The sequence below is a fragment of the Dipodomys spectabilis genome, unplaced genomic scaffold (assembly GCF_019054845.1).
Source record: "Dipodomys spectabilis isolate Male_0828 unplaced genomic scaffold, ASM1905484v1 ptg000019l, whole genome shotgun sequence".
NCBI classification, from domain to species: domain Eukaryota; kingdom Metazoa; phylum Chordata; class Mammalia; order Rodentia; family Heteromyidae; genus Dipodomys; species Dipodomys spectabilis.
In genome coordinates this window covers 26,870,147-26,891,030 of record NW_024870696.1, presented here as the reverse complement: position 1 = coordinate 26,891,030, position 20,884 = coordinate 26,870,147, and the positions used below count along the sequence as shown (strand labels likewise).

The window sequence follows — 20,884 nt, the reverse complement described above, 5'->3', positions numbered from 1 at the left end:
CGGATCGACATCCCCACGGCCTGGGCTTCTTCAAGGGACCTGCGGCGCGGACTCTTTTCCTCTCCCAGTCACCTCGTCCCGGCTGAGCTGCGGGTCCTCAGACTCGCGGGCCGCCGATGCTCCTGGTTCTCAAGTCTTCAGTCCCGGGCACTGTCTTTCTATGACTCTCCATGCCCAGGGACGGAGCCGGCCACCGGGCTAGCCTCCATGGCGCAGCAGCATCTCCGTGCATCTCCACGCGCCTCCACCGCACAGCAGCATCTCCGCGCATTTCCAAGGCGCAGCAGCATCCCCACGAGCCTCCACGCTTCTCCCTAGTGCTGCAGCGTCTCCAGAGCGCAGCAGCGCCTCTACTCGTCTCCACGGCACAGCAGTGTCTCCAGGGTGCAGCAGCGCCTCCACGCGTCTCCAGGGCGCAGCAGCGCCACGCATCTCCACGCATCTCCGCGGCGCAGCAGCAGCGCCTCCACGCATCTCCAGGGCGCAGCAGCAGCGCCTCCACGCATCTCCAGGGCGCAGCAGCAGCGCCTCCACGCGTCTCGAGGGCGCAGCAGCAGCAGCAGCAGCAGCAGCGCCTCCACGCGTCTCCACGGCACAGCAGCAGCAGCAGCGCCTCCACACGTCTCCACGGCACAGCAGCAGCAGCGCCTCCACGCGTCTCCAGGGCGCAGCAGCAGCGCCTCCATGCATCTCCACGGCACAGCAGCAGCAGCGCCTCCACGCGTCTCCAGGGCGCAGCAGCAGCGCCTCCACGCATCTCCACGGCACAGCAGCAGCAGCGCCTCCACGCGTCTCCAGGGCGCAGCAGCAGCAGCGCCTCCACGCATCTCCAGGGCACAGCAGCAGCAGCAGCGCCTCCACGCATCTCCAGGGCGCGGCAGCAGCAGCAGCGCATCCATGCGTCTCCAGGGCGCAGCAGCAGCAGCAGCGCATCCATGCGTCTCCAGGGCGCAGCAGCAGCAGCAGCGCCTCCACGCATCTCCACGGCACAGCAGCAGCAGCGCCTCCACGCGTCTCCAGGGCGCAGCAGCAGCGCCTCCACGCGTCTCCAGGGCGCAGCAGCAGCAGCAGCAGCGCCTCCACGCATCTCCAGGGCACAGCAGCAGCAGCAGCGCCTCCACGCATCTCCAGGGCGCAGCAGCAGCACATCCATGCGTCTCCAGGGCGCGGCAGCAGCAGCAGCGCCTCCACGCATCTCCAGGGCGCAGCAGCAGCAGCAGCGCCTCCACGCGTCTCCAGGGCGCAGCAGCAGCACCTCAGCGCGTCTCCAGGGCGCAGCAGCAGCACCTCAGCGCGTCTCCAGGGCGCAGCAGCAGCACCTCAGCGCTGCTCCAGGGCGCAGCAGCAGCAGCAGCAGCAGCAGCAGCAGCGCCTCCACACGTCTCCAGGGCGCAGCAGCAGCAGCAGCGCCTCCACACATCTCCAGGGCGCAGCAGCAGCAGCAGCACCTCCACGCGTCTCCAGGGCGCAGCAGCAGCACCTCCACGCGTCTCCAGGGTGCAGCAGCAGCAGCAGCGCCTCCACGCATCTCCAGGGCACAGCAGCAGCAGCAGCAGCGCTTCCACGCGTCTCCAGGGCGCAGCAGCAGCGCCTCCAGGGCGCAGCAGCAGCGCCTCCACGCATCTCCAGGGCGCAGCAGCAGCAGCAGCGCCTCCACGCATCTCCAGGGCACAGCAGCAGCACCTCCACGCGTCTCCAGGGCGCAGCAGCAGCAGCAGCAGCGCCTCCACGCGTCTCGAGGGCGCAGCAGCAGCAGCAGCGCCTCCACACATCTCCAGGGCGCAGCAGCAGCAGCAGCAGCAGCGCCTCCACGCGTCTCCAGGGCGCAGCAGCAGCAGCAGCGCCTCCACGCGTCTCCAGGGCGCAGCAGCAGCAGCAGCGCCTCCACGCGTCTCCAGGGCGCAGCAGCAGCAGCAGCGCCTCCACACATCTCCAGGGCGCAGCAGCAGCGCCTCCACGCGTCTCCAGGGCGCAGCAGCAGCGCCTTAGCGCATCTCCGGGGCGGCTCCACGCGCCTCCACGGCGTCGCTGGGGCCCCGGGCCTCACTTGCGATCTCACCCGCACTCCCGCCGTCTCCGCCATGTGGGACAGGCTGGGGCTCTGGGCTCCTCTCCTCCCACACCTTCGATGACCCCAACGGCCTCCTCCATCCTGGCCTCAGAACGCAGGCTCTCCTTTGCTACCCAACTTTCCTTCAGTGGAGAGTTACTGGCCTAGCTTTAAAATGAAGAAACAATAGGGAAATGTGGAGAATGGATGAAGCAGGCCAGGATGGAACATTGGAAAGGTCTCGAGTAAAATTCACCGTGGTCAACGGAGCCCTAGAAAACGCAGGTTGGGACACGCACCTGATTTTATAAAACACACTGCTTCCCAATTGCTTAAGAAACTCAATTTCTGAGAACTCTACGGCATCTGAATCCGTTGAATCTGATGGGCTCAAAGTCGTGCAGATTTTGGCTCCTTTTTAGAACTCTCCATTGAAGAATACAACTAATGCCACGTAGACCATCTAGTGCTCCCAAGACCCTAAGCTGCCGCGCAGTACTTCAGACAGGCCCTCGGCAGGGTCAGTGGCATTACTGTAGTCTCTGACTTACATGTCCCCTGGCTTTCTTGGATGCAAAGCTTAATACCCTGCTGATGATCACCATCACTCTTTCTTGAAAATATAAATTATCTTCATCCATCCACTTCATCATTTCCTATTGGGAATACAAAAGTCATCTTAGAAACGTGGCATTGTTATTTCTTGCTTTTTTTTTTTTTCCCCTGCCAGTCCTGGGGCTTGAACCTCAGGGAATGGGCACTGACCATTCTTCTTTTTGGCTCAAGTCTAATACTGTACCACTTGAGCCTAGCATCATTTCCAGGTTTTTCTGTGGTACTGAGGACTCGAACCCAGGGCTTCATACATGCTAGGAAAGCACTCTACCACTAAGCCACATTCCCAGTCCACATTTTTATTTCTTAACATTCCCTTCTATTCTCCAATTTGATCAATCCTGGGATCCCTGTGGTTTCCCATGAAAATCCACAAGTTATTTAATTTTATCTCAGAAATCAGCAATTCTCAAATAACTAATACTCTACTTTTCCTATTATAGTAACTCCATCTATATTTTAAATTAATTACAGTTAATGCATTACTAATATTTATTTACAATGGCCATTTGTCAGATCAGACATCACAAAAAGCCTAGTAGGATGTGTAATGATCTGCTAACCAGCTGCTTTTGTGCTTTTTTCCTAAGACATAATCTTGTAAAAAACAAACAAATGAAAAGGATAGCATCTACTTACTTTTCAGTTTTAAAAGAGAATTGAAATTTTATCTTATAAAATTGTGTCTTTTTCTTGGCTTCAGCTTTCATTGGTTTTATATTCATTTTTTTCATTAAATTCATTTTATTTTTGTTATCTTTAAATAGTTGTACAAAGGGTTTCAGCATTTCAACTTATGACTACAATGCATACTTGGTTAAAAATGTCTTGCTCATTTGTATTTAAATCTGTCACACTGCACCCTCTATTTGTCCTAAAACCTAAGATCAGAGTATATATGCCAATGATTGGGGGCAAATCTTGTTGCACTGACTTCCCCTAAATGGCATACTGTTCATTCATACTGCCCATTTCCAGAATATCTGAGACTAGGAAATACCTAACAAACAGATTTATTTCTTACAATTCAGCCAGGTATGAAATCCAAGGGGTAAGAGCTCTCATTTGCTGAGGGTTTTCTTGCTGCACTCATGACAGAGGGGAGCAGAAAGAACAGAGGAAAGAGAGAAAAGGAAGGGGCCAATTTCATCTTTCTTTTACAGTATCTACTTCCATGACAGTGTCTTCGATCCATTCATCATGGAAGAATCCTTGAGATATAATGAGTTCTCAGAGATGCCCTTTTAACCTGTTGCACTGGGGATTGATTCCAAATATGAATTTTGGGGGAGATAAACTTTAGCAAGAACAGAACCCCCACAGGGTTCCCTCCCTTTGGTGGGGATTGTGAGGCAGCAAGTGTACAGGCTCTGTTGTTTAGACAGATAATAAGGTAGTTAAGGACAATAGTATTCTTCACCCACATGATGTTCACCAATATATTGTCGCAGAAAATTTGCCATCCCAAGAGCTATTGATTTCTTAAAAGTATATATATATATATGTATATATATATAATTTTTATTTGTTGGTCGTGGGGCTTGAACTCTGGGCTTGGGAGCTGTCCCTGTGCTCTTCAGCTCAAGGCGAGCGCTCTACCACTTGAGCCACAGCACCACTTCCAGTTTTTTAGTGGTTTATTGGAGATAAGAGTCTCATGGACTTTCCTGCCTGGGCTGGCTTTGAACCACGATCCTCAGATCTCAGCCTCCTGAGTAGCTAGGATTACAGGAGTGAGCCACAGGTGCCTGGCTAATACCTAAAAGCATATTTTTGTAAGTCAATGTAAGTGATCTTATTTTGTGAGTAATCCTACTTTACTGGAAGTATAAAAAAACATTTCTGTCATCTAATCCTAGAAGATACAAATTCAGCAAATGAGAAGTGAAGCATGCGTGCTTCATTGTCTGTAATAAGTAGCATTGTTTCTTTTTCATTCACCTTTAAGATCTGTAGTTTGTAGAGGTCTTTAGATACTAAAATCAGAAGAGTGTCCTCATACATGTTGAAAATGCTCATATAAACACTCTGAAATACAAAACACAACAAATAAAATTTTACCTAATACATGCAGTTTTGGCATCTAGATGTCCTAAGTTCTTCCCATAAACTACAGGTAAGACAAGAGAAAAATGGCTATATGTTAAGACCTCATCCAGTTTCCTAGGCAAGGAATTGTTTTCCAGCTTCTAAGTTAAGTGCATTATGTCACAGTGTTGAGGAAATAGAGACAAAACATATTGCCAATCTTAGTGTGGGACTCTTCTTTCTTCCATCTCTCTCTTTCTGTCTCCTTCTGTACTGTACTTTTAGTAAACTCCTTGCCCTTGTAAACTAATAAGCCATTAACAAAAAATCTTCACACATTTGTTCCTATAAACACTACATAATCTAGTATTCACAGGATGATCTAGTGTATAGATCAGTGCTAGAAAATGTTATTTACCTAAGAAAAATGAAGGAGTAGGCAGTAAATATTACAACCTACTGAGACACATTCTGTATGTGTGCCATGATATATAGGAATGCCTCGTCCAGATTTAAGGAACAAAAGATCTTACCTCCAGTTCCTCCTTGTCCTCAGCATTTGTCCCCATTGTTTTCACTACTTCAAGGGTTGGAATAGCAAAGGCCTTTCTAAATGATGACTCTATTATGCTCAATTGAGACTCATACTGCACTAAAGGGTCTATAAAACTGATAAGAACAAAGTATAATCATTGAATTAGTAAGAGCTCAAATATAACCTAACTTTATTGGCTCTTATTTTTGTAATAGAAGAATGTATACCAGAAAGTGAGGCCCAGATCTGGCTTTACATAATTCTCTTAACAACAATGATTTTAATATGAAATAATAAATGTCTTATAAATATAACCCATAAGTCAGAATTTATTTCTCCATGAATTATGCTTCTAAAATTATGACTGGCTACATTTCAGCCAAGTTTCCTACCCATGTAAAGCTTTAGATAGTTGAAGTGTTGCTGCCAGTTTCTGTACTTGATGATATTATATTTCCCCATTTTAAGATTTTTTTTCTATTTCAATCTCAAGTTGATGGTAAAAGAAAACCTTCCCATCATCAGCTAAGATTATCTGCTTATTCATGCAATAGAAAAAAGACTGAGACATGGGAAAGAAATAATAATTGCTAATACTGGATGATGGAATCTGAAGTGATTTAATTATTTCTCACTTACAAAAGATATAATATTTTAAGGATATTTAATTAGTGAGATAAGAGAGCACTGCGTTTTGCATACCTGGAGTTCATGGCCAAGATCATGGACTGGTGACACAGCAGGTCTGAGAATGTATCTAGTAGGCTGTTAGCTATACTCTCCTAGGTATCAGAAACAAAAGCCCAGAAAGAATGAATGATTACAGACTTGTGAAACTCAGAAAAGCATACTAGGTTTCTCTTACAAGAAACAAAGAAAACAAATCAGAGTATAAGCTGAAGATTTAGTAGAAGAATTAAGACCGGAAAAATGATAACTTAATCCACATTATTGGGTTAGCTAGTGCTCTTTTACAGCCAAAGACAGTGATTCTACAATTAGCATTTTCAGACAGCATTTGTGAGGGTATCAGGAGTGGGTACTTTTGTGCCTCACTGTAAAAGTATAATCTAGCCAGTTTATATATTCTTTTTTTTTTTTGTCGGTTGTGGGTCTTGAACTCTGGGCCTGGGTGCTATATATTTTAATAATCACAGTCAGTCCATTCCTCTTTCTGAGAATAAAAGATTATTATATATCTGATGGCAGCTTTTCCCTGTGTTGTGTGTTAATTTGAACTTGGATGAAAAAAAAAAGAGCAATAGTATTTTTAAAGATTCCAATACAATTTTGAAAACTGAGACGATACTGTATTGCACACTTCATGAACAATGAAAAATCAGAATCTCTGCCTTCTGGTGGTGAAGTACAAGAAAACTGTCCAAAGCCATACAGAAGGTAAAAGAAAGAGAGATGCGAAGGAGATGGTGGCCTCCACTCAAAGGCTGGGGAAGTGCGGCTGCAGTTTGTTGAGAAGGATTTCCATGGTAAGGACATCTAATAGAAAGATCAAGAGATGGGGGTAGGGTGAGGGAAAAGGAAAAGTAAACTTTTTGATTAACTGAAGGCCATTTATTTTTATGGTACTTGGATTTGAACTCGGGCTCTGTGCTTGTTAGGTAAGCATTACTATCACTTGAGCCAGGCCTCCACCTATTTTTGATCTGGTACTTTTAGAGATAGTGTTTCAGTTTTCCCCTAAGCCAGAGTGTACCTTGGTTCTCCTATTAATGCTTCTTGCCACAGCTAGGATGGCAAGAATGTGCCATAACACCCTTTCTTGGTTGGGTGGGGTCTTGAACACTCTTTTTCCTGGTGTGGCCTCCAACTACAATCCACCCTACCTAGGCCTCATCATTGGTAAGATTAAGCCATGGACCTTCAGTGTCCAGGCTAGCTGAAAGTCATTTTTAAGGACTGAGGGAGGTAAGAAGGCCATGCTTCATGGGAAGACAGAGTAAAAAATAAGTTTCAGCCACATTACCTTTTATTTCCCCCAACCCCACATATAATTTAAGTGTTAAGTGTAACATCCTTGTAATGGAACTGGTGAACAAGGTCTCTTGGTTTCCTAAGAGATTTCAATGGCACTATGTCTTCATAGAATTTCACATACCATGCGGTGCCATTTCACACAGTTGTGCAGAGTCTGGAGGTGACCTGCCAGCCAGAAAGAAGGAGCATTGTTAACAAGTAATGGACACACCGTTCCTCACCTTAGTCAGAACTTATCCCTAAACACGGGGCTAGCATAACTGTTATTATTTGTTTATTATTTATTTATGTTAGTGATACTTGAGATTGAACTCAGGGCCTCATGCCTAGCAAGTGCTAGGCATATCCAGTTCTTTTTAGTTTTTCAGGTAAGGTCTCTTACTTTTTCCTTGGGCCTATTTTGACTACTGTCCTTTTACATGTATCTCCTCAGTAGCTGGTATTATAAGTATACACCATCAGGCCTGGCTTCTAGAAGCTAGTATTACTTTGATAATGAAGCCTAATGGGGGTGGATATATATATGTATATATATATATATTTATTTCACATATATATGTGAATATATATTAGCACAACATAACACACTATAGACAAGTGCATTATGACTATTCTGAACACTTAATAAAACAGAATATGGGCCCTAGCCAAATAACATTTGTTCCAGAGGCTAATAGTTCATTGAAAGAGAACCTACAATGAATTCTTAACATGCTTTGTTATAAAGAGAAAACTTACATATTCACTTTCACTTGAGGCAAGCTTTTCTTTTTTTCAGACATAATTGTAGGATTTAATAATTGTAGAAATCCAAAATGATCAGCATCAAATCTCAAAGTCAAAGTGAATTCTCACGTGCATGCTGGCCTGATTAGACACAGCCACTGAGCTGCCTCAACCAGTCAAGGAACTATGAAAAGTAGCATGAATTCTGCACTATTGTATCTCATCATAAGTACTATGTGTTTAGTGTCAATACAGTATTTGTCGCCATGACGCTGGAGCTTGGAGGAAGACTAAAAGAATGTGTAGTGATTCTGAGAAAGGTACACACCTACACAGCAGAGCTACAGTAGCAGGAGGAGAGGACAAAGTCCTTTCTTCCAGTATCAGACAGTTGTAATGGCAGACCTATCTAGACGGGACACTAGGGCTTAAAAGCTGAACCCTGCCCTCTGTCTTAACTGAGAGGTCCTTGATCTTTCCAGGGAGGAGCATGAAACTGGGAGTTTCTAGCAATGAGCACCAAGATGTGGTCACTTCTGATCCTTCATCCAGCTCTTTCAGCAAGAGAATGCTTCGTGTGGCAGCTAAGAGAATGGGCAGCTACCTTTTTTGTGCTACTCTTCATGCTTCACTCTGCCATGCTTTTCTACTCCGTGAGTTACTGTTTCCTTTCATCCCTGCCCTTCTGTTGCAGGTCTAGGTCGGAGAGTTGCATTTTCAGGCTGCCTTTGAGGTACTCAGTCACACCAAGTAAAACGGTGCAGTCACAAGCAAGGCAGCTGTGCGGAGACCTGCCTCCTGACAACTGGCAATCAGGCAGTGCTCTAACACTAGGAGCCAGGGAGCTGCCATTTTGTGATGCCACATAGGCTGGGGCAGGACACCACAGGAGAGGTCCAGGACCCTGGTGTGATGGGTCTTTCTGTGATGGAGGAGATCTCTGTGTGTCATGCATCTGTCTACTGATTCTGGTGTGAGTTCTGTTCTTAGGGGACACAAAGGCAATCAAATGGCATTGGAGGGAGAAAAGCACACAGAAGTGGGAGTTGGCTTTTGCCTCAGAGTAGCTGGGGAGACCACAGGCAAGTCAGGGAAGGCCTCAGTTTCTCTGCTTGAGGCAAGCTTTTCTGTTAAGATTTCAAATCTATTCTTCACAATAATAATTCATATTCACACATATATATAGCTAATATCTTAACGTGATAAACAGAAATCCAGCTCTCTGCAGAGAGTATTACTGGAATATAAGCAATCATTAGAAAATAGCATGTACATTAAAATTGTTTCTATTTTCTTGTGTTGTGATGAGAGCATATTTCTTCTCTATATATTTTTGAAATTTATGAATATTTCTGGCCTATTGTTATTTTTGTACATGTACAATGGATTTTAGGGATAAAGTATATATTCCCTGTTTTCATGGATAAAGGTTGATATATAGCACTCTCTCTCACACACACACACACACATTCTGCATGCCTTTTTCTAATATACCCTAAAACCTTACCTATTTTTGAGGTCCTTAAGGACATGCTGATAAAGGTGAATTAAAGTCTTCTACCAATGCTACAAAAGAGGATTATATATTACCACACAGAGCAGTAATTTTCTTAAGAGTTTTGTTTTATTCTACCAGTTTTGATGCGACTATTCTGGTTGACAGGGAGATTGTGTTAATTTTCGATCCCTGTGTCAAATTACCAAGGACTGAATTACTTAAAATCCCCCCCTCCACTTTTTCACTTCATAGTTTCTGCAGTCAGGTTTAGTCTTACTGTAGGCACATTTTCTGCTCACATCTCCTTCATCCAGCTCTTTGCAAACCACAGGCCTCTATTCAGGCCTCTCCTCCTGCCTCTTGGCAGGCCTCAGGCCTCTCTCAGGCCCCTCCTCAGGCCTCTCCCAGCCTCTGCCCAGGCCTCTGGCAGGCTTCTCCCAGCCTCTCCCCAGACCCCTCCCCAGCCTCTCCCCAGGCCCGTCTCAAGCCTCTCCCCAAGCCCGCCCGTCTCAGGCCTCTCCTCAGTCCTCTCCATAGGCCCCTCCCAGCCTCTCCCAATCTCTCCCAGCCACTCCCCAGGCCCCTCCTAGACTCTCTCCCCAGGCCTCCCCCATCCTCTCCCCAGGCCTCCCCCAGCCCTCTCCCAATCTCTCCCAGCCACTCCCCAGGCCCCTCCTAGACCCTCTCCCCAGGCCTCCCCCAGCCCTCTTGCAGGCCCCTCCCAGCCTCTCCCCAGGCCTCTCCGCAGGCTCCTCCCAGCCTCTCCCCAGGCTTCTCGCAGACCTCTCCCCAGGCCTCTCCGAACCTCTCCCCAGGTCCTACCCAGCCTCTCCCCGGGCCTCTCTGCAGCTCTTCCCAGGTCCCTCCCAGGCCTCTCCCCAGGCCTCTCCGAACCTCTCCCCAGGTCCTACCCAGCCTCTCCCCAGGCCTCTCTGCAGCTCTTCCCAGGTCCCTCCCAGCCTCTCCGCAGGCCTCTCCCCAGGCCTCTCCGCAGGCTCCTCCCAGCCTCTCCCCAGGCTTCTCGCAGACCTCTCCCCAGGCCTCTCCGAACCTCTCCCCAGGTCCTACCAGTTTCTCCCCAGGCCTCTCTGCAGCTCTTCCCAGGTCCCTCCCAGCCTCTCCGCAGGCCTCTCCCCAGGCTTCTCGCAGACCTCTCCCCAGGCCTCTCCGCAGGCTCCTCCCAGCCTCTCCCCAGGCCTCTCCGCAGGCTCCTCCCAGCCTCTCCCCAGGCCTCTCCGCAGGCTCCTCCCAGCCTCTCCCCAGGCCTCTCCGCAGGCTCCTCCCAGCCTCTCCCCAGGCCTCTCCGCAGGCTCCTCCCAGCCTCTCCCCAGGCCTCTCCGCAGGCTCCTCCCAGCCTCTCCCCAGGCCTCTCCGCAGGCTCCTCCCAGGCCTCTCCGCAGGCTTCTCGCAGACCTCTCCCCAGGCCTCTCTGCACCTCCCCGCAGGCCCCTCCCAGCCTCTCGCAGGCCTTCAGGCTGGGCGCTGGTTCTCCCGGTCGTCTCCAGCTGTGGGCAGCTGGTGGCGGGACTTACCGGCTTCCGAAGCCGGTGAGGAGGCGCCCGCGCCCGCCGTCCGCCCGCCGTCCGCGGTTAGTCCGTTAACAAAGCAGCTGCAGCGGCAGGCGATGGACAGGAGTGGGGACCGGAGGCCGCGGCTGCCCGGAGGCTCACCGGGCGGCCCTCCTCACCGGAAGCGAGCGCCCGGTGCGCAAGGCTTTGGCTAGTCCGGCGACGTGGGCCCTGCCACAGCGACCGGAACCGCCTCCAGGGGTCCGTGCGGGCAGGACGCGCCTCCAGGGGGGTCCGTGACACCGGAAGCCGCCGCCTCCAGGGGTCCGTGCGGGGCGGAACTCGTCTCCAGGGATCCATGCGGGGCGGAAGCCGCCCCTCCAGGGGTCCGTGCGGGGCGGAACTCGTCTCCAGGGGTCCTCGGACCGGATGTGGCACCGCCCGACGCGCGCGTCCCCGCCCCGCCCAGGCCCGCGGGAGGGCGGGCTTCCGGTGCCTCCCGCCGCGTGGACCCGCCCCGAGTGGAGGCCGGACGGCGCCTCCGGTGGACGGTCCCGAGATGGCGGGCGGCGGTGGGCACCGAGCCGGCCCTGTCCCTGCCGCGTGCGGTGGCGTGGGGCGCAGGCCTCGGCAGGCCGCGCGCGGGTCTCCGCGGGTGGAGGGCGTCCGGCGCGCCCGGGTCCTGCGCGAGGCCGCAGCCCCGGCCCCGCGGGCCGCCCGCTCGCTCTCGGGGCCCGGAAGGCTCTGGACCCTCGGTTCTTCCGGCCTTCGGCAATCTTCAGCACGTTAGAGCGGCGTCTGAAGGGAGAGGCGAGGGTCTCCCCCGGGGCTGCTCGGCTCGGGCCGGTCCGGGCGCGGCGAGTTCAGGATTCGAGCCGAGCCGGAGCCGTGTGGCCACGTCCTCCCCTCCGACTCCTCGTCTCCTCGTAGTTTTCTCGCTGGCCACGTCGGTACTATGACCCGAGGCACACACGAGTGAAAATTGGCTGCTGAAGTTTCCAGAACAAATGCTTCAGATGTCGGACTGTGTGTACCGAGATCGCGGCCGTTTCCAGACACCGCCGCCCCCCAGGGTGGATCTTCGGAGGATCCGAGCTGGAGGGGAGGGGAGGGCGGGAGGGGGGAAGGGGAGGGCGCGAGGGGGAAGGGGAGGGGGAGGACGGGGATGGGGGGAGGGAGGGAGGGAGGGGGAGGGCGAGGAGGGGGAGGGAGGGCGGGGAGGGGGGAGGGGGAGGGCGAGGAGGGGGAGGGAGGGCGGGGAGGGGGGAGGGGGGAGGGCGAGGAGGGGGAGGGGAGGGCGGGGAGGGGGGAGGGGAGGGGGAGGACGGGGATGGGGGGAGGGGGAGGGAGGCGAGGAGGGGGAGGGCGGGCGGGGAGGGGGGAGGGGGAGGACAGGGATGGCGGGGGGGGGGGGGGGGGGCGCGGATGCCATCCAGGATCCTGCCGGGATCGGCGCCTCCTCTCACGTAAACAAGCCCGGGACCGCGTCTTCCCCGGCCTGGTTGGAGCTCTGCTAGATGGGGCTCCGCTAGATGGAACTCCGCTAGATGGGGCTCCGCTAGATGGGGCTCCGCTAGATGGGGCTCCGCTAGATGGGGCTCCGCTAGATGGGGCTCTGCTAGATGGGGTTCTGCTAGATGGAGCTCTGCTTTACCTGGCCTCGTTGTGATGGGGCTCTGCCCTACTGCCCTCGCTTGGTGATGTGATGGAGCTCTGCTGCCCTCGCTTGGTGATGTGATGGAGCTCTGCTCTGCTGCCCTTGCTTGGTGATGTGATGGAGCTCTGCTCTGCTGCCCTTGCTTGGTGATGTGATGGAGCTCTGCTGCCCTCGCTTGGTGATGTGATGGAGCTCTGATCTGCTGCCCTTGCTTGGTGATGTGATGGAGCTCTGCTGCCCTTGCTTGGTGATGTGATGGAGCTCTGCTCTGCTGCCCTCGCTTGGTGATGTGATGGAGCTCTGCTGCCCTTGCTTGGTGATGTGATGGAGATCTGCTGCCCTTGCTTGGTGATGTGATGGAGATCTGCTGCCCTTGCTTGGTGATGTGATGGAGCTCTGCTGCCCTTGCTTGGTGATGTGATGGAGATCTGATCTGCTGCCCTCGCTTGGTGATGTGATGGAGCTCTGCTGCCCTTGCTTGGTGATGTGATGGAGCTCTGCTGCCCTTGCTTGGTGATGTGATGGAGCTCTGCTGCCCTTGCTTGGTGATGTGATGGAGCTCTGATCTGCTGCCCTTGCTTGGTGATGTGATGGAGCTCTGCTGCCCTTGCTTGGTGATGTGATGGAGCTCTGATCTACTGCCTTTGCTTGGTGATGTGATGGAGATCTGATCTACTGCCCTTGTTTGGTGATGTGATGGAGCTCTGATCTGCTGCCCTTGCTTGGTGATGTGATGGGGTTCTGCCCTACTGCCCTCGCTTGGTGAAGGCCCCACCAGACTGTGCTGAGCTCATCCAGAATGTTGATGCTGACAGGAAGCACTCCAGTAGACAAACGGTGATCCCCTTCATACAAGGGGACTTAGAAGCCAAGACTTAAAGTTATGTAAGATTATGTATTTACACGAATTATATGGTATGTATTTAAACACATAGCTATTAGAAAATAATCATTAAGAAAATTGTAGAACAATTCTTATAAGTTAATGATGTTTATATAATTAAGTGTATAATTATATGATGTATAGAAGTATATAGTAAGTGTAATATATAAATAAAATTATATAACACAACTTTTAAGGATAACTATATACTATGCTTATATAATATAAATATAAGCACAATATGTTTTCTAGTATGAAGTAGATAATATATAGTGTGTATACTTTTATATAAAATACTTATATAAGTGATACCTAATTTCATTCACTTATAATTAAATGGTGCTTGTTTTTGGCTGTAGTGTTTTTGTATGTATATATTGGTCCTGGGGCTTGAAATCAGGGCCTAGGTGCTATCCTTGAGCTTTTTTGCTTAAGCCTAGTTCTCTATCACTTGATCCACTGCTCCATTTCTGGGGTTTTGGTGGGAGGTAAGAGTCTCATGGACTTTCCTGCCCTGGTTGGTTTCAAACTGAGATCCTCAGCTCTAAACCACTTGAGAAGCTAGGATTACAAATATGAGCCAGTGCCACCTGGCATAAAGTAGTATTTTTGATATGGAGCAAATAATTTTAAAAATAGACTGTGAAGACAAATACTTCATGAATGACACTATTGTGGAGAGGAGATTGGAAAGAAGAAAAAAGACATAAGATCAAATCTTTCCATAATATTTTTATTAAAGAAAAATCTTGATACAGGACTGTTTCCTATGTTGTTTTCAGTATTTAAAAATTAAGAAGAAAGTCAAAATGGATTGACTCCCTCTCTTCTCTGAGAATTCCTTTGACTCTGACTAGTCTTTTATGACCTATGAGTAGAAAGAAGAGGTAAAACAGTAAGAGAAACAACTGCTTAACCACAGTAGGGCCTGTCATACAATGGTTTTGAAATGGCTTCCAAACATGGAATGTTAAATTCTGGTTTTCATTTTACTTTTAAATAAGAACTTGGAGCCAAACAGAGAAATGTGAATCGTGGCTTCTTCATATTTGAAAATCTCTGTAGTGTTTCTTTTCCCTGGCCAGCAACTGGAAACTGTTGGCATCATTTCTCATCCATCCTGTGTTGGTTTTTAACACCTCCCTAGTTCCCAGAGAAGAGAAGGAAGTCGTTTTATAACCACAACCACTTCAAAGTACACATAGTCTCTCTTCCAGAGACTTGTGACATCCCATCGATGAAGTGGGAACCCAAAATGTCAGTCACCTTTTACAAGTAGGAAGTGGGAAATCTGAATTGCTCTGATAAGAAGTAATTATTCTCATATGACTGTTTAGCCATGATAAAGATGAAAACCTCTAGCCTACCCACCCCAGCCTGTTGGAAACCATCAAAGCCAACGTGCCCTCATTATAACATGAGCCACTAGGTGTCTCTCAAGATAAATCTTGCATGCATTGCACAGGATTTATAAGGAGAGGAACAGAAAAGGAATTCATGTTAATGGGGAATTAATATATTTTCCATCCTTACAAGAAACAATGCAAAATGACCAACGCAGAGCCCAGACTCTGCGTTGATAGTTTCAGACTTGCAGCATTGTGTTTCTGTATAAGGTAGTGGCTGAAGTCAGTTTTTGAAAGAAAAATAATGAAATTTAAAAAAAGTCTTCAAGAAGTATGTCATGATTATGACTCTGGAATAGGGTTAAAATTCTTATTTTAACTCAAAATTTCCAGAACTCCTCTTGGAAATTATGTCTAAAATTTCAAAAGTTTCTCCTAGTAGTAATGAGCTAGATGATTCAAATCTTTAGACAGGACTGGAGATATGAAAAATTTTTAAATGTATCGATCACTTGCTGTGATTTTTCTTTTCTATATTTTTGAAAAACCACAACTGATATAAATTTGATATATTTTTGTAAAATGAATAGAATGAGTCAAGGAAAGAAACTTGCCTCTCTGTACTTCCTTTCAGTTGTTTCCTTGCTTTTTTTTTTTGGTTGTGTGTCTTGAATTCAGGGCCTTGGTGCTGTCCTTGTGCTTTTGTGCTCAAAGCTCAAAGCTCTACCCCTTGAGCCACAGTGTCCTTCCAGTTTTCTGGTGGTTAGTTAGAAATAAGAGTCTCACAGATTTTCCTGCTTGGATGGGCTGGCTTTGAACAGTGATCCTCAGTTTTCAGCCTCCTAAGTAGCTAGGATTACAGGTATAAGCCACCAGTGCCTGGCTCTTTTTTTTTTTGTCAGTCATGGGGCTTGAACTCTGGGCCTGGGCGCTGTCCCTCAGCTCTAACTCAAGGTGAGCGCTCCACCTCTTGAGCCACAGCACCACCACTTCCAGTTTTTTGAGTAGTTTATTGGAGATAAGAGTCTCACAGACTTTCCTGCCCAGGCTGGCTTTGAACCGCAATCCTCAGATCTCAGCCTCCCGAGTAGCTAGGATGACAGGCGTGAGCCACCGGTGCCCAGCTGGCTCTTTTTTTTGTTTGTTTTTTTTAAACGTAATCTTCACCAGAAAAAAATTGTGATGTAGCTTTTATAGCCATTGACTTACACAAACAATACTTGTGGGATATAATCACAAATGATACTGACTTTTATTTCTTACTTTCCTCTTAAACTGTAGTATAAAATAGGAAAACCTGTGTATGTCCTGGGATAAAAACTTTGGCATCCCTATGACAGTTGAGGTTTCTTGTTGCTACCTGAAAGCCCTGTAGTAGAACAACTAAAAAAATCTTTCCATTTTCGTAGAGTACCGTGCTATTTGTCACTCCGACTCACTACTCTTCCTTCCCCAGGCCAGGGCTGGCGGCGTCTAGGAGGGACATGCAGAACTGCTCTCCCTCGCCTGGGATGGGAGAGAAGAGGAGAGCTGGGGAGCAGTGAATGTCTTCCTTCGAGTGGCACTTTTGGAGGCATGCAAATATTTCTCTAGAAACATTTGCCTGCAGTGTCTCCAGACATAAGCTGTGCATTTTCTTACAGCTGACCATTCTCCTGACATTTTTCTATCAATGTTCAGGTCCTTAAATGAAGGCCATCTAGTAAACCATGTGATATTTTCTTTTTCCTATGGAAATCGAATCCCTTTTTTTTTTTTTTTTTAAGGTAAGAGCACACACATTTGGAATAGATTACATTTCCCAACCTCTTTTTGTTTCCATGATCCATGAGCCAGTGAAGCCTCCTGCAATGGAGCGGCTGCTCCTGCTTCCCCCCTCCCCCTTCCCCCCCTCCCCCTTCCCCCCTCTCCCTTCCCCCTTCCCCCTCCCCCTTCCCCCCTCTCCCTTCCTGCTCACTGCTGTGAGCACCTGCATGGTGCAGAGTCGCAGTGAGGGCCAGCTTGTGCTGCAGGCCTCGGGTCACAGCACTGGCCGCCAGCCCTCCACAGCCCACTTCCAGACTCTGCACCTGGGCGATCAATATCTAACCTGTTATTTCAAGCTTTTATTGCTTGTAGACCTGACAGAACAGTGTTACTAAATAAGACTTAATTTTAGCAACATTTCTGGTATAATGAAGATTAGAAAAATGTACTTATTCATGCCTCCTGGCTTTTGGCTACCTTACATGAATAGCACAATCTCGTTGTGGAAGTTGAAATTTGGGAGGTCCGGCCCACAAGAGGGCGCACTCATCCACTCCTACTAGACAATTTTCATCCCAAGTCCCAATACGCAACATATGCATTTTGTTCTGTGCCTTTCTTTTTATATATTTTTTATTTTACAAAGTTACTTTTTTAAACTTTCCTATCAGCCACATGACTGATGTTTCAATAATCAGGATTTTCACAAAATTTGTTCTTTTAACTTTTAAAATTTTATTGTACAGGTGATGTACAGAGGGGTTAGAGTTACATAAGGAATGTGATGAGTACGTTTCTTACCAGGCAGTGTTTCCCCCTCCCTCATTTTTCCTGCGTTCCCTCCCCTCTCTAGGGCACCTTTCCCCATCAGCTTTCATGTACTTTTACTATACTTACGCATATATGTATGCACATGTGCTTGTGTAGTATCATCTCGATGTTTATCAGTTTTATACTCATATACTTACATATCTTAACGCTTAATATACTTATATAGAATGAGCTTCTTATAGGCTTCATATATGCTATGACACTTGTACACACATACATTCATCTCCGTGCTCAGTGCCCTATTAATTCCGACCCACAGTTTATGACTGATTTCCTCACAAACTTCAAACTCTGCTGTATGCTCAAAGACACTAGACGCTGTTATTTCCTCATTAAATTTACATGCACTTCCTATAGCAAATATCTTTAAGCTGGATTCTTGATGTAAAATAAGAATGATCTATTTTATTTTGAACATAAAAGGTGAAATGGACAGAGTTTCCTTAGTTCAAGATTATTCTTTCATATATTTTGTGTAAGTCTTTGGTACTGATTGTATTTATTTCAAAATAAATGAGCAGATAGCTAACATTAGTTTGGACAACATTAAAAACAACCAATCAGAAAAATGTGGTATATGGACACAGTGGAAATCTATGCTTCCTTCAGAATGAATGACACCACCCAATTTGTAAGGAAATGGGAAGGCTAGGGAAAAAAAATTACATTAAGCGCAGTAAGTCAGACCCAAAGAAACATAGGCTACATGATTTCCCTCATTTGTAATCATTAGAATTGTCTATAAATCTACAAGTAGACCCAATGTATAGTAAAAGGCAAAAACTACACCTGGACATGATAAATTAAACAGAACTCTGAACATTCTCATAGTGCAAGCAACAGGATATTCTTAGGAGAGGATCACAAGGCTCAATAGCGATGTGTGTAACATCATATAAAATGATGCTTGTCAAAATGAACAAGAAATGAAAATAAAAGGTTTTTAAATTTTACTTTTTGTGTTTTTCTCTTGTCACTTTTCAATTTCTGTACATTTTTTCTTATATGTGGGTTTATCTTATTTGGAGAGAGGAAGCTGAAGCACAGCAATGGTGGGAACTGATTCAGTGATAATTCTCACTAGACACTGTGTTGGAAATGAACTCTGCAACTTGTGAGGGAGAGGGGTTGAGAGGTAAAAAACTGGAAGAAAGTGAAGGAAGACTCAATATCTGATTTACGTAATTAACCCCTCTGTAATCACCTCACAAAAAATTAAAAATCAAAAAAGAATATATACAACTTGGAAAACAGCAAAAATTAAAAAAAAAAATAACCCAATCAATCATTGATACTTATGACTTAATTTTCCAATGTAAGAGTTTCTATGGCTGTGATTTTATGTTATATGTGTATGGTACCATGTGTCTGTTAGAAAGTTATTTCTTGATTTGTTTATAGAATATATTTTGATGCTCTTTATGGTAAAAGTCAAGAAGGCACATACTAATTAGAGAGCCATCTTTCTGTACTGAATTATGACACAGGAGGGAGTAGGAAGGCAGTGGAGGGGTAGGAGAAGAAGAAAAGGGGAAGGCGTTCAGGAATTGCAATTTTTTTCCTCCAAGTTTTTTTTCAAATGTTCCATGCTCTGTTTTTAATATGACTTGCTCTTTCCAAAACTTCTGTTGGAATTTAATCCCCAGTGGGAGTTATTAAGTTGGTGGAAAGTTAATTGGGCTATAATGTTTGGAGGTGGGACTTTTGGGAAATGATTAGGGTTTTAAAAACAACAACAGCAACAACAACAAAAGTAGCAAGATACCAGGTGCTGGTAGCCCACGCCTATAATCCCAGCTATTCAGAAGACCAAGATCTGAGGATCAGGGTTTGAAGCCAGGCTTAGCCGGAAAGTTCTTGAGATTCTTCTCTCCAATTAAGTACCAAACCCAAAAACAAAAACAAAAATACTGGAAGTGGAGCTATGGCTCAAGTAGTAGAGCAGTAGCCTTGAGCACAAAAGACCCAAGACAGCATCCAGGCCCTGAGTTTAAGCCCCAGCACCAGCACAGTAACTTGAAGCCCTTATGGTTGAAAATTGGTGGCTTTATAAAAAGAGGAAGAAAGATAAAAACAATCTCCCTCTCTTTGTGTCCCTCCTTCCTTCTTTCTCTCTCTCCTCTCCTACCTCTTTCCTTCCCTCTGTCCCTCTCTCTTTCCCTCTTGTCTCTTTCCCTCCTTCCCTCCCCCTTCTTACACACACACACACACACACACACACACACACACACACACACACACACACACACCTATGCACACAGGTTGCGTTTCTGTCCATGTGGTGGACTATCTATCCTCCATTAGATATGGACTCCCAACCTCAGAACTGAGAGTCTGGCCAAACCTCTTTACTTCCTGACTTACCAAGTTTGTGGTAGAAGAGCAGTAGGAAATAGACTAGTCCATCTACATTTCCTGTGTTCTCAAATTATTCTAAGAACTTGATTTCTCCTCACAATTTCCCCCTTTTTGTCTTTGTTTTTTCCTTTTTCATCGTATGTTAGAATAAAAAAAGACACCATCATCATGAGTAGAACTAGGTGGCCCAGGAGTATAAAAGTTTTCATGGCGGGGCTGGGAAGGTGGCTCAGTGGTAGAGCGCTTGCCTTGCATGCATGAGGCCCAGGGTTCGATTCCTCAGCACCACATAAAAAGGAAAAAGCCGGAAGTGGCGCTGTGGCTCAAGTGGCAGAGCACTAGCCTTGAGCTGAAGAGCTGAGGGACAGGATAAAGGAAAGGCAATTATCAGGGTCTTTTTTAGGGCCTAAAGAGAAAAGGCAGGCGTTCAAACAGCTTCCGAGTGGCGCAAAAACAAGTTGTCGTTTCTTGCCCTATATTGTGATTGCTTCTTAAGAGCCTCAGCTGGAAGTATTTTCTTCTATTCAATGCTATCATCTTCCCTCCATCTTCTAGGAACATGGAATTGTACTCAGTGCCTCCATGCTCCCCATGTCTGCCTCCCGCCTATCTCCCACCTTTCCTGAAACTGAAACTTTACTTCCTAAGGCTGGCTGAGGATCTCCACAATTAGCATGTCCAGAGGTAGGGTGGTGTGTGTGTGTGTGTGTGTGTGTGTGTGTGTGTGTGTGTGAGAGAGAGAGAGACACTGTACATGGATCTCCATGTCTCTATTGGACACTTTGGATTTATTACCCCAAGTGCTGTGTAGATGACCATCCCAAACTGCATTTATCTTTAAGGACAAAGATGTCTATAGACTCTAAGTTTCTCTTTGGGTGTGCCAGCCAATGCTGATGGCATCTAAGGTGACTGTCAGACAATATGCATTTTTTAATAGTCCCACCTCTGGTCTGAATGACACATCCCCTAGCACCATGACAGTGGACAACTGCCATGGATGAGAACTGGGCCAAAACAGAAGAGTGAAGAGCAATGGCACCCAAATACCTGGAAAGTCTTCCCATTCCCAGAAGAGTCATGAATATCTCTCCCCTTAATTATCATA

General features: G+C 47.3%; 1 protein-coding gene across 1 annotated transcript in view; it reads right to left on the bottom strand.

Annotated features, from left to right (window-relative positions):
- The window catches only part of Mroh9 (maestro heat like repeat family member 9), a 41,810-nt gene extending 33,593 nt beyond the window's left edge, over window positions 1–8,217 (bottom strand). Inside the window, exons 1-5 of the mRNA XM_042674297.1 lie at window positions 8,203–8,217; window positions 5,931–6,010; window positions 5,227–5,362; window positions 4,607–4,693; window positions 2,602–2,706 (exon numbers count right to left, since the gene is read on the bottom strand). Of these exons, the coding sequence (XP_042530231.1) occupies window positions 2,602–2,706; window positions 4,607–4,693; window positions 5,227–5,362; window positions 5,931–6,010; window positions 8,203–8,217 (423 nt within the window). The remainder of the gene's footprint in view (window positions 1–2,601; window positions 2,707–4,606; window positions 4,694–5,226; window positions 5,363–5,930; window positions 6,011–8,202) is intronic.
- Window positions 8,218–20,884: the final 12,667 nt, after the last annotated feature.